Source organism: Amblyraja radiata, chromosome 8 (genome assembly GCF_010909765.2).
Source record: "Amblyraja radiata isolate CabotCenter1 chromosome 8, sAmbRad1.1.pri, whole genome shotgun sequence".
In the NCBI taxonomy this organism is placed as follows: domain Eukaryota; kingdom Metazoa; phylum Chordata; class Chondrichthyes; order Rajiformes; family Rajidae; genus Amblyraja; species Amblyraja radiata.
Genome location: NC_045963.1, coordinates 25,186,000 through 25,200,008, shown reverse-complemented (window position 1 = coordinate 25,200,008; position 14,009 = coordinate 25,186,000). Strand labels below are relative to the sequence as shown.

Genomic DNA, 14,009 nt, shown 5'->3' with positions numbered 1-14,009 from the left:
GTGATGGAGTCATACAGCACAGAAACATGCCCTTCAGCCCAACTCATCCATGCTGACCAAGATGCCCATCCAAGCTAGTCTCACTTGCTCATATTCATACAAATCTTTCCAATCCATGTGCCTTCTCAATGTTGATATAAAGTTGCCTAGATTTCTATTAGATCTTTCACCTTAAACCTGTGTCTAGCTTTGCCTTCTAGTCTTAAGTCTCCTACCCTGGAAAAATACTTTGCATTCACCCTGCCCTCATGATATACTCCTCTTTCAAGTGGAATACATGTGTTGAGATGCCATTACACAATTTTACAGAACGTAACAGTTCAGATCGCCGCACTATAGGGAGGATATAGTTACAATGGAGAGTACAGAGCAGATCCCCTTGGGTGGAAGGTTTCGGTCATGAGGAGAGACTGAACAGTCTGGGTTTGTTCTCCTGGGAGCACAGGAGGCCGAGAGGAGACTCGATAAGAGGTCTACAAAGTTATAAGGGGTTTGATCGATTAATAGCAAGAACCCTTTCCTCAAGTTAGAGGGACACGATTTAAGGTGAGGAGTCAAGAGGTTCAGAGCAAATCTGAGGAAGAAATGCTTCACCCAAAAGGTGGTTGGAATCTGGAACGCGCTGGTGGAGGCAGAAAGTCTCACAATATTTAAGAAGCATCTGGACTTGCACGATTCACCGACATAAAGGGAAATGGGATTAGTGTGGGTTGGCATAGACAAGGTGGGCTGAAGGGCCTGCTGTGCTCTAGGCTCTGATCTTTGTGTTTGTTCTTTGCCTTTTTCACCCAGCAAAGGCATAGCTGCGAACCTCTGGGCCAGTGTGTTGACGGGCAAGGCCGGTGACGACACAAAGGATGTGATCTGTCCTCCCTGCCCTTCATTCACACCTGGGGCCCCTGCTGCCAGCCCTCTCCTCCATTCATTGCCTCTCGACGCACATTGCTATTCCCATCCCACCGCCGATGCATAGGGCGCCAACTCCACGGGCTCCTCCCATCCTCTCCAGCGCGTGCAGGAGCGTGACGAGGATCCTGCAGCCAGACATTCCCAGCGGATGGCCCAGTGCAATTGAGCCGCCTTGGATGTTTACCTGCCCAGAGAAGATGCAATCAATTGCTGCGGCTGGCTGGAATTTCCACATCACTCCTGGCAACCACCACTATTTATGTTAAAAAAAACCTGCCCTGTATATATCCTTTAAACTTTGTCCATCATTAAAACAATGCCCTCGAGTCTTTTGACATTTCTACCCTGGCAGAAAGGTTCTGATTGTCTACCTAACTATGCCTCTCATCATTTTATAAACTTCTATCAGGTAATTCCTTTATCTCCTTTGTATTTTCTCCGACTGAGACTTCCTGCACACTTTTCTCTTAAATTCTTCCTCCTTCCTGATCTATGGTATCCCCTCTTAGTAATCCAGAAGAAAGATCCTATGTCTTGCAATGGGAGAGGACTTATCCCGATGTCTCCTGCATTCAACTGTTGCTGCAGGCAGTTGCGTGGGAGGAGGAAGATGGGAGGGGCGTGGGAGTGACTGGGAATAGAGACCAATTTTCAACACAATAATTAGTTTTTCCATCAAATAAGCATTAATGTTACATTCAATTCTCAGCTGGGTTAATCGTGAATCTGCACTCTGTATCTTCCCCTTTCCTCTAACTATTGTACATTAATCTGAACTGATTATGTCTAATCTATTTGGACAGCATGCAAAACAAAGCGTTTCACTTTATCTCAGCACATGCGACAATAATGAACCTAAATCTAATCACAAATGTGAGGATTATGGGGATCTCTTGATAGAGGTATCCAATGGTGAATAAAAATGTTTGCTAAAGGTAAAGCAAGCGAGTTTCCTGCAGAATAGAAGAGTTGGGAGTAAGCGGTGTGGAGCAGACACTCACTTACCGGGTCTGAACTCCGTTATCCTGCTCTTTGACAATGTTCTCAGCCAAACTCGCTCTCACAGCCATTGGTCCTTGCTCTATTGGTCCATTATCCAAACAGCCAGGCCTCTGGCAACTGGTTGTTAGAGCAGAGAACAGTATAGTGCAAAAACAGGCACATCAGCCCACAATGGCCGTGCCAAACATGATGCCAAGTTAAACTAATCTCTTCTGTCTGCACATATTCATCCACTCGCTGCATATCCACATGCCTATCTAAAAGCCTCTTAAACGCAACCAGATCTGCCTCCACCAGCAACCCTGACAGTGCATTCCAGGTATCCACCACACTGAAAAAAACGTATCCTGCACATCTTTAAACTGCTCTCCTAATCTTGAAACTATGCCCTCTAAGTTTTGAATTTTTTCAACCTGGGAAAAAGGGTCTGACTGTCTACCCTATCTACACCGATAATAATTTTATATACTTTTATTAGATCTCCCCGCAACCTCCAGCCTTCCAGAGAAAACTGTTTGTACAACTCTCGCTGTCGCTGATATTCTCAAATTCAGGTGACATTCTATTAAATTTACTGACCATCTATAATTGTTCATTCTGGGAAACCTCTGAACCCTTTCCAAAGCCTCCTTCCAGTAATGGGGCGACCAGAACGGCACACAATACTCCAAATGTAGCCTAACCACAGTCCTATAAAGCTGTATCATGACATCCAAATTCTTATACTCAATGTCCTGACCTAAGAAATCAACCACACCATGTGCCTTAATTTACCACTTACCCAGGTAATTCGCCATTGTATTTTCTGTTGGACCTGGTTTTAATCTACTTGTGTAGCCACTTAGAAGAAGACATGGACTTGGATTCCAAGATCTCCCTGTACATCAATGCTGTAATACACAGCCTCTCCTAATATCAAACCCTGCAGTCCTGGTTATATCTGCATACATCCTTTTAGCACATCTTTCCAGTTTGGTGACTCGATATTGAGTCCAACAGTTCCAGATAAATTGCTGGATCAACACCACCTCTGATGTCCATGCCACCTGCAGACCTACTAATCTCTCCTTTACGCCCGCTTCCATCAGAGCATACCACTTCCGCTCTAAATCATATCAATATGAGATTGGCTCAGATCTGTGCTGTACACGGTGTCACAGCGGTAGAGTTGCTGCCTTACAGCGCCAGAGACCCAAGGTTCAATCCTGACTACGGGCAATCCTGTATGTACAGAGTTTGTATGTTCTCCCTGTGACCGCATGGGTTTTCTCCGGGTGCTCTGGTTTCCTCCCACACTCTAAAGACGTAGAGGTTTGGAGGTTAATTGGCTTCGGTAAAATGGTAAATTATCCCTAGTGTATGTAAGATAGTGTGCGGGGATCGCTGGTTGGCACGGACTTGGTGGGCTGAAGGGCCTGATTCCGCGCTGTATCTCTAAACTAAACTGTGACTGGATATCGAATAGAGAGAGGCAGGGGCGGACTGCCATTTCCAATATCTTCCTGTGTTTTCTTGCAGCTCCTGATAGTGTCAGAGGTCATATTATTAACCTTCCTGGTCACCTCACCACCTCACTTTAGACTTTACTTGAGACACAGCATGGAAGCAGGCCCTTTGGACAATCAAGTCCGTGCCAACCAGCAATCACCCTGTACACTAGCACTACCTGACACACTAGGGATAATTTCCAATTTTACCAAAGCCAATTAATCTTTGGAGTGTGGGAGGAAACTGGTGCACCCAGAGAAAAACCACAAGGTTACAGCGAGAACGTACAAATTCCACGCAAACACCCGTAGTCAGGATCGAACCCGGGTCGCAGGAGCTGTAAGGCAACAACTCTACCGCTGTACCACTATGCCACTCACTCGGTTTACCCACCTTTGACACCTCACACTTCTGGGGAGGACTTCTGCATCGATCACTCACCTTGTCTGGGCTCAAACCCAGCTCCTTAACAACAGCAACCGACTGTGCTGCAAAAGCTTCATTAATTTCAAACAGGTCGACTGTATCCAGCTTCCATCCAGCCTTCTCCACCTGGTGAATTGAAGAAAAAGTCAACAAATTTACCAAACAGATCCCAACAATTCCACACAATGTGTTTTCCTGATGCAGACTCTGTCAGAGTCTCTAGTCAATACTCTGCTATGTCTCTAAAGTAAAGTCTAAAGTAAGGTAACAAGGTGACAAGTAAGGTTAATAATAAGATCTGACAGTTTCAGGAGCAGGGAAAGGAAAAGTTCCATTAATGCAAGAAGGAATTGTAGAGCAGAGGGGTATAAGAGTACATAGTTCCCTGAAAGTGGACTCGATGGGCTGAATAGCCCAATGCTGCTCCTATGTCTTATGGACTCTCCTCATGTCTACACGGATGCGGCTTGTCCGTGAGGAAGTGATACTCTCCTCGTGTCTACTTGGATGTGACTTGTCCATGTGGACCGGAAACAGGAGCTGGCAATTTGGCTCCTCCAGGCTGCACCAGTACTCCGTGAGACCATGGTAGATCTTTTACCTCAGCATCAACTTTCCTCCAATAACCCGATCTCCATATTTCTGAGAACGTGTCTTACCGCTTTCTTTATTGCTGGGATAGGACCGGTGCCCATAATAGCCGGGTCCAAGCCAGCCTGTGCCCAGGAAACAATGCGTGCCAATGGTGTCAGACCTCTCTCCTGGGCCATCGACTCCTTCATCAGAATCACAGCTGCAGCCCCATCATTTATACCTGGAGGAACAGATACCCAAATAACATCAATTCCGTTGAGATTCCGGGACCCATCTCTCTACTGCAGAGGGTGTAAGATGCAAGGTGCTCACTCACCGGAAGCATTACCAGAAGTGACACTCCCAGTCCCGTCAGTTAAAAAGTACGGCTTCAGGTTTGATATGGTTTCGTAGCTGCTCCCGTGGCGGGGAAATTCATCTTCCACCACCTCAACAGAGCCTGAAGACAGATAATATCCACGTGAGCAAAGGCAATGCTGAGAATTCAGAACAGCATTGGTTACCAAAAGTTCACAGTTCAACAAGCATCCGTGATTAAAGGAAATGGGTTTTTTTTACACACAGAGGCTGGTGAGTGCCTGGAACACGCTGCCGGAGATGATGGTGGTGGAGGCAGATATAATAGTGGTGTTTATGACTTTAGGATAGGCACATGAATATACAGGGAATGGAGGGATATAGATAAACTGCGCTCCATCCCCCACCAGGAAGGCCTTAAAGCCCCCCACTTCTTCCTCGACCGCAGAACCATCCAATTTCTCGCTACTACTCTGTCTTGGCTGGTCCTCACCCTCAACAACTTCTCCTTTGACTCCTCCCACTCTTCCAATATGCACTGCCCTCTCCCCCGACCCACAGCTGGCTCACGATCAGTGGTGAAGATGGTTGCCACGGCATGAAAGGACTTAGTCCGTACCTTTCCGGGATGCGACAGAAACGGGGACAATTTCCTTCCTGAAATATCCTGCCTTTTGTGCCATCTCCGTCTTCTCCTGTGACTGCAGAGCGAAACGGTCCTGGGCTTCCCGGCTCACATCCCATATCTTGGCCACGTTTTCGGCTGGGGAGTGAGATGAGAACAGCATCATAAAACGCCACTGGACAAAAGGAGTGATTCCGCCGTCAGCCATGTCAGTCAGGTTGAAGTAGGGGACTGTGCGAGTGACTGTAACTTAAGCAGCTGATCCATTTCTGGGGCGGCAGAGCGCGGCGGTGATAAAGTCCTGGTTCTGCCTGAGCGAGCAGCGGGAGGCTATCTGAGGGGTCAGGGGCAGAGTTTACCTGTGATTCCCATGTGGTAACTGTGGAAGGCGTCCATCAACCCGTCGCACAGCAGACTGTCCCGAAGGGGCACGTCGCCCATTCTGTGCCCGGCTCTCATCTGCACCAAGTGTGGAGCCTGGTGAACAGTAACAAAGCAGCGCTCACTCTCACACCCGGCACCAGTCAGTGTTTGCTACGGATCATGGTGACGTACACTCAGTGTAAGGGCAGAGACCTCGTCATGACAGCAGAACTCCATCTGCCAATCACACACCATTTCTTCACCTCTCCCTCATTGAGGTTCCTTGGATTCTGCCCACCTCCCTCACTGTTAACCACAAAGTCATTTAGCCCAACTTGCCAACACTGAACAACATGCCCTAACTACACTGGTCCCATCTCCCTGCGTTCGGTCCATATCCCCCTAAACCTCTCCTATCCATGTACCTGTCTAAATGTTTGTTAAATGTTATAATAAGACCTGCCTCAACTACTTCCTCCAGCAGCTCGTTCCATATACCTACCACCCTTTGTGTAAAAAAGTGCCTCATCAGGTTCCTATTTAATCTTTACCACCTCACCTTAAACCTATGTCCCCTGGTTCTCAATTCCCCTACTCTGGGTAAAAGTCTGTGTTCATCCATTTTGTTCCTCTCATAATGTTATACACATCCTCAGTCTGGTCTCATCTTCGGACTGCGGGACTACTTTCCATTCTCGTTCAAATGGTCGACAAATGGCAGCAATTCCAGTGATCCCGGTAGCAGGCAGGAATTAAGGGAACTGATCCTGGCACAGGGCAACAATCCTGTCTCCATGCCGTGCATAGGCTGCCTCCAGTGGCTGTTTGTTTTGACAAAAGATTACTGCCCGGGATCTTCATTAATCATTTTACATCACTTGCACTAAATATTATACCCTTTATAGTGTATCCTATACCTGTACATTGTGGACGGCTTGATTGCAATTCATGTATAGTCTTTTTGCTGACATGATAGCACGCAACAGAAAGGTTTTCATCGAAACATAAAAAAAGGTGCAGGAGTAGGCTATTCAGCCCTTCGAGCCTGCACCGCCATTCAATATGATCCTGGCTGATCATCCAACTCAGTATCCCGTACCTACCTTCTCTCCATACCCCCTGATCCCCTTAGCCACAAGGGCCACATCTAACTCCCTCTTAAATATAGCCAATGAACTGGCCTCAGCTACCTTCTGTGGCAGAGAATTCCACAGATTCACCACTCTCTGTGTGAAAAATGTTTTTCTCATCTCAGTCCTAAAAGACTTCCCCCTTATCCTTAAACTTGACCCCTTGTTCTGGACTTCCCCAACATCGGGAACAATCTTCCTGCATCTAGCCTGTCCAACCCCTTAAGAATTTTGTAAGTTTCTAAAAGATCCCCCCTCAATCTTCTAAATTCTAGCGAGTACAAGCCGAGTCTATCCAGTCTTCCTTCATATGAAAGTCCTGACATCCCAGGAATCAGTCTGGTGAACCTTCTCTGTACTCCCTCTAAGGAACTGTACCTTGGTACACGAGACAATAATAAACTAAAGTAAACATTTAATTTGGTCAAGAATGGGAAGTAACGCCTGAGATTGTTGGGTGATACAAGGGAGGCAAGTGGTTCATGCCTGGCGCTCTGCTTATTCTGCCCTCTGACTCCAGTGGGACCCGACCAGACGCAGCAGCCCACAATGTGGTACCTTCATAAAACTGAAGCACTACACTCAGGTTTTATATAGTTCAGCTATAACCAAATGTTTCCATATTCGAATTGCATTTAACGCGAATGATGAATGAGGGAACATTATTTACATTACCCAGGGTAAATTAGTCAATATACCATTTCAATTGGAAACTAGTAAAATTTAATTTGAAGATTCACAAGCAGAAAACCCCCCCACTCCCGGTCACTCCTTCATTTCCCCTCTCCCATCAGGCAAGAGGTACAGAAGTGTGAAACCGTACACCTCCAGTTTCAAGGAAAGTTCCTTCCCAGCTGTTATCAGGCAACTGAACCATCCTATCACCAACTAGAGAGCGGTCCTGACCTCCCATCTACCTCATTAGAGACCCTTGGACTATCTTTAATCGGACTTCATCTTGCACTAAACGTCCTTCCCTTTATCCTGTATCTGTATACTGTAGACAGCCTGAATGTAATCATGTTGTTTTTCCGCTGACTGGATTGCACGCAACAAGAAAGCTTTTCACTGTATCTTGGTACACATAACAATAATAAACGTACCTAAAACTAAGCTAAAACTAGCTTGGGCTGGCTGCCACAGTAGACCGCAGCGCTCCACTGCTATACCGGGCAGAGCTGGGCTCTCCCACGGCCACGCCGAATGGACACTCTTCCTACGGTGGCGGATGTAAGGGAGAGAGACAGCGACGCACCCATACCTTGCTCATGCTCTCCATGCCTCCGGCAACCACGATGTCGGAGCTCCCGGTCAGGATGGCCTGCGCGGCCAGGCAGACCGCCTTCAGGCCAGAGCCACACACCATCTGACAGCTCCACGCCGGCACGTGGTAGGGGATTCCTGCACCAACGCTGGCCTGCCGGGCCGGATTCTGTCCTTGGCCTGCGGAGCAGAGGAAGGTTATCGCGAGAGCACCACCGCGGTACCGTGCCCCACACTGCCAGCAACAGACAACCCAATGTCCCACAAAAGCATGTCCTACTCTCGAGCATGATAGACTGTTTTGTTGCATGTGTTTAAACATTCTCTCTCTCCTGTGTTACTGATCACTTTACTGGCTCACACTGGTCACTGGTGCATTCTCCCAGTATCCCCGATCCTATGCTCCGTAAACACATAATCAGAATCATACTTTATTAGCCAAGTATGTTTTGCAACATACGAGGAATTTGATTTGCCAGTCATACCAATAAAAAGCAACAAGACACACAAAATACATTTTAACATCCACCACAGTGACTCCTCCACATTCCACACTGTAATGGAAGGCAAAAAAAAAAGTTCAATCTCTGCCCTTCTTTGTTTCCCACATTCACTGGGGATTTAATCCCACACTCCCGATAAACTCACTGGAGATGTGACCCCGCTCTCCCAATAAACCTATTGGGGCCTGACCCCACACTCTCAATAGACTCACCCAGGACCTCACTCTATAAACTCACTGAGGACCTGACCGAACTCTCTCAATAAACTTACAGAGACTGGCTCCCTGTAAACTAACTGTGGACCCAATCCCACTTTCCCTGTAAACTCAGTGACCTTATCCCATGCACCCTGTAAACTGACTGGGGACTCAAACCCAAGGTCGCTGTAAACTCACCAGGTAACTGATCCCATGCTCCCTGTAAAGCCATCTGGGACCTTATCCCACACTCTCTCTCTAAACTCAGTGACTTTACCCCGGGCTCCCTGTAAACTCATCATTACCTTAACCCATAGTTCATGTAAACTGACTGGGGACCTAAACCCATGGTCCCTGTAATCTCACTGGGGATCTTGCCGCACACACCCTCTGTAAACTCATCAGGGAACAGATAAAATACTCCCTCTAAACTCACTGAGAACCTTACCCCATGGTCCCTGCAAACTCAGCGGAGATCCAAACACAAGGTCCCCTGTAAACCTACTAGTGACCTTAGCTCATGCTCCCTGTACGGTGAGATACGGTAACCGTACCCCACACTCCCTGTAAACTCAGTGACTATACCCCACATTCCCTGTAAACTCCCTGTTGACCCAAACACAACGTCCCTGTAAACTCACTGTGACCTGACCCCATGCTCCCTGTATACTCCCTGGAGACCCAAACACAAGGTCCGTATAAACTGACCAGGGACTTAACCCTACATTCCCAGTGGACTCCCAGGTCTTATGGAGTGCAAACACAGAATCTAGCAACGCCACTTGCAGGCAAATCTACACCTGACAACTAGGAGTTTTTCAAAAGTGAAATCGTTGGTTCAGGGTGAACATGTTCCCAGAAGGATGAAGGGTAAGATCAAGGAATTCTGGATGATAAAGAACATAAAGGCAGCATGTGGCAAGGGTGAAGCACTGAAAACAGGAGAGACCATTCACCAGTATGGAGGGAGAGTGTAGGGAGCAACGTAAAAAAAAGAAACTAGAAGGGCAGGAAATATCACAGGCAGATAAGATTAAGGAAAGTACCAGGGCAATATTTAAGTATATAAAGCACAAGCGTGTAGGGAGGGAGATTGACTGAGAAAGGGAGCCAATGTTTTGAGACAGCTGAGGACTAGCAGTGTCTCTGAGATCAGCAGAGCTCCAGCAGTCTGAAGGGTCTCAACTGGAAATGTCATCTATCCATATCCCTCCACAAATGCTGCCTGATCTGCTGAGTTCTCCCAGCATTGTTTTGCTCAAGATCCCAGCATCTGCACTCTCTTATGCCTCACTCTATTCCATTTGCCCCATCCATTCCACCTGCCACCTTCCCCACAATTTCAACTACTTATTTTTTCATCGCTATTTCCCAGTTCTGATGGCAGGTCTACGATCAGAAACATTGCCACTGTTTCTCTCTCCAGATGCTGCCCGATATGCTGAGTGTTTCCAGCATTTACACATTTCCAGTGTGTGCAGTTTATCGTTTTTTTCCTTAAGCAATTTAATTTGAAAATGTGTGTGAAATCTCCAACTCATTTACTGTACTGTACCTGCAGTTAAAACCTGCCCTAAAATCACTTCAGACACATCTTCTGGTTGTACATTTGCTTTCTTCAGGGCTTCCTTTATCACCACTGAGGCCAGTTGATGGGCATCCAGACTCGAAAAACACCCATTGAAGGAACCTGCAAAGACAATTAAATTCAAAGCATCCAAATTACCACAGTTAACACAAGTAAATGCAACTTTGAATATGAGCTCACAAAGCCGCTCCAGCTAATTACTGCCTGATCGCTCTAGCCTCAAACAACAGAAAAGTAATGGACATTAGAGGGATATGGATCATGCGCAGGCAGATGATTGGCGTAGACATTAAGGCGAGATTTAAGGTGAAAGATTTAATAGGAATTTGCAGGACAACTTTTTCCACATGGGTGGAATGGAACGAGCTGCCAGAGGATGTAGTTGAGACAAGTACTATGACTGCGGGTGCTCGGAAGGCCCAGACCACGGATGCACATCTGGGAAGATCGGAGGAGAGGCTGGCTGGACTATGGTGCCTTCCTCACCTTGGGGCCACTGTGTTATGTTGTGTCGTGGACTTTCTGTGTTTGTGCTTTTCTTTTTTTAATTCAATTTTATTTTTAATATGTTTTATTATTTATTATTTATTTATTTTTATGATACTGCCTGTAAGGAAAATTCATTTCGTTTTCTCTAATTGAGACAATGACAATAAATTTGAATACAATACAATACAATACAACATTTAAAATACATTTGGTCAGGTACATGGACAGGAAAGGTTTAGAGGGATATGGGCCAAACGCAGGCAGATGGGACCAGTGTAGATGGGGCATCAAGTCAATGATAATCAAGGGTAAAACATTCCAGCTTTATATTTCACTAGACCAAGTGGGACCCGTTGGGTCCAGTCCTCAACGTGCGGTTGCGGGGGGGACACCTGCGGCGTCACACACACACATTAACCACCCCCCTTGATATTATATTAATATTATTCCTTCGCTACTTTTACCCCATCCACACCCTATCCACTCACGCATAGCCCCCAACTCGCAGGCACGTCTAGAGAGGGAGAGGGAGGGGGAGGGGGGTAGAGAGAGGGCAGAGAGAGAGGGGCAGATACAGAGGGTAATTTGTGTCTTTTTTTGTAAACAACATCTGCAGTTCCTTAATAGACACATCAGTTTCTTGTTTCTCCAGTTGTTACAGCCTAAGTCTAGAGATGTGGCAAGTGGGAAGACAGGTTTTTCACCCGAGGAGAGATGAAGCAGACTGGTTTTGAACTATCCCCCCTCACCGGTATCCACCTTTTCCTTGCTAGGCTTTGCCTCAACCCTTCGGGCAGATCCAAAATGCCCGAATGATCGTGTTAATTGGTCTGATATTTATAAGAATTAGGGGATCGATTCAGTAATTTGCCAAGAAATTCTGACAGGACTGGACAAATTAGATGGAGGAAGAGGAAGGACCCAACCCAAAACATTTTAGTTTAGGTTAGAGATACAGCGCGGAAACAGGCCCTTCGGCCCACCGAGTCCGTGCCGACCAGCGATCCCCACACATTCACACTATCCTACACATACTAGGCACAATTTGCATACACCAAGCCAATTAATCTGTGGGAGGAAACCGAAGATCTCGGGGAAAACCTACGCGGTCACGGGGAGACCGTACAAACTCCGTACAAACATAGTTGGGATCGAACCCCAGTCTCTGGCACTGCAAGGGCTGTAATGGGCCTGTCCCACTTAGGCGACTTTTTAGGCGACTGCAGGAGAACTATGCGGTTGCCATATGTTCACAGCTGGGAAAGCGCCTTCATGGTCATGAGGAGTTCCCGCATTTTGGGAACTAGTCGCGGCCTCATTATGGTCGCCGCAAATTTTTCAATATGTTGAAAAATTAGCAGCGACCAGAATGAAGCCGCCATGGAGAGTAGCGAGAATTCTCATGCTGTAGGTGCAGTGGTAGTGGGTTGCCAGGTCGAAGGTTGTCGTAGGTTTTAGCCGGTGCTGACCGAAAAAAACGTAAGCAGTAGTTTTCAGAACCATGGATAACCAACCGGTAATGTTAAATGTCCGCCGAGCTTCACAGCTGAGTATCTCTGGTTTCTTAAAAGTTGTCTCCACTCCTTCTTCCCCCTTTCCCCCACTCTTTTAAAGGACTTAAGTGACCATTCCCGTACATTGTTCTTTCACCGTCGTAATTACAACGCCAACCTTCCCGTTCATCGCGGTGTGTGGTCTGTATCACATTGACTTTGCACCGTGTGAATTTCATTCAGACAGCACTCCCCCGCTTGCCCTATCCCCCGACTATATAAAAGGGCTGGTGAAGGAAGCGATATGTGTGTGTTCCACTCTGCACCCAGTCGCCTGAAACATCGCCTGTGGGACAGGCCCACAAGGCAACAACTCTACCGCTGCGCCATCGTGGTCACCCACTTTCTGTCCATTTTCCTCCATGGATGTCGCCGGAGTGATCCAGTGAGTTCCTCCAGCAGTAAAATTGAGGCACAAGCAACTGCAGAGCCCGGGTGCGGCGGTGTTGGGTGCAGATGCAGCAGTGGGTGCAGGCACCGCGGCTGCACCAGGCAGCAGAGCCCAGGTGCGGCGGGACCGCGTTGGGTGCAGGCACCGCGGCTTCTCCAGGCAGCAGAGCCCGGGTGCGGCGAGACCGCGTTGGGTGCAGGCACCACGGCCGCTCCAGGCAGCAGAGCCCGGGTGCAGCGGCACGGCGTTGGGTGCACACACCCCTCCTCACCCGGCAACCTGGGGAACACAACCAATCACCACCCGTTACGCCGGGGCGTGAAATCATTCGAGATGTGTCGCAGGCTGTGATTGGCTGAGGTTGCGCTGGGCCCGGGCGCCTCGGCTCGAGCCGGCGGTTTGTCCGCGGTGACGGGGCGACCGCGGGTCCGTAACCGTTGCCGATCCCTCGGCTTTCTTACCGATGGGGCTGCGCACGGCAGTAACGATCACGACAGCGTCCAGCTGGTTCATGGTGCGGAGGCAGTGGGAGAGGGCGGCTCCGCTATAGGATGTTTGGGCGGCTCGACACACGTCTCCGCCCCCGATCCAACCCCCGGGCCCGGCGCTGACCCCGCCCACCGCTACAACGCCCCGCCCCTAACGGTGCTGACCCCGCCCACCGCTATACTGACCCCGCCCACCGCTACACTGACCACGCCCCCAGCTGCGGTGACTCCGCCCACCACTACACTGACCCCGCCCACCACTACACTGACCCCGCCCACCACTACACTGACCCCGCCCACCGCTACACTGACCCCGCCCACCAGTACACTGACCACGCCCCAGCTGCGGTGACCCCGCCCCCATCTGTCCGTTCACACAGCATTTCTGCGGCTGCAAGGGTCGAGATTGTTTAATTCCCGTATGCATCGGGAGCACCGTTCCTTTAAATTCTTCCTTAGGTCATAAGTGATAGAAGTAGAATGAGGCCATTCGGCCCATCAAGTTTACTCCACCTTTCAATCATGGCTGATCTATCTCTCCCTCCTAACCCCATTCTCCTGCCTTCTCCACATAACCTCTAATACCTGCACTAAACAAGAATCTATCTATCTCTGCCTTAAAAATGTCCTCTGACTTTGCCTCCACTGCCTTCTGTGGCAAAGAATTCCATAGATTCACCACCCTCTGACTAAATATATTTCT

The 14,009-nt window shown here is 48.2% G+C and overlaps 1 protein-coding gene across 1 annotated transcript; it reads right to left on the bottom strand.

The window, feature by feature from the left end:
* Positions 1-31: 31 nt before the first annotated feature.
* acat2 (acetyl-CoA acetyltransferase 2) lies at positions 32-13,436 on the bottom strand. Its single transcript, XM_033025414.1, has 10 exons — positions 13,280-13,436; positions 10,353-10,487; positions 8,096-8,277; positions 5,701-5,818; positions 5,336-5,479; positions 4,736-4,858; positions 4,485-4,639; positions 3,841-3,951; positions 685-1,093; positions 32-42 (listed from the first exon to the last, which is right to left on the bottom strand). Exons 1-9 carry the CDS (start codon positions 13,329-13,331, stop codon positions 923-925), a joined length of 1,191 nt encoding a protein of 396 aa, XP_032881305.1. The 5' UTR covers positions 13,332-13,436; the 3' UTR covers positions 32-42; positions 685-922.
* Between the last annotated feature and the right edge of the window lie 573 nt (positions 13,437-14,009).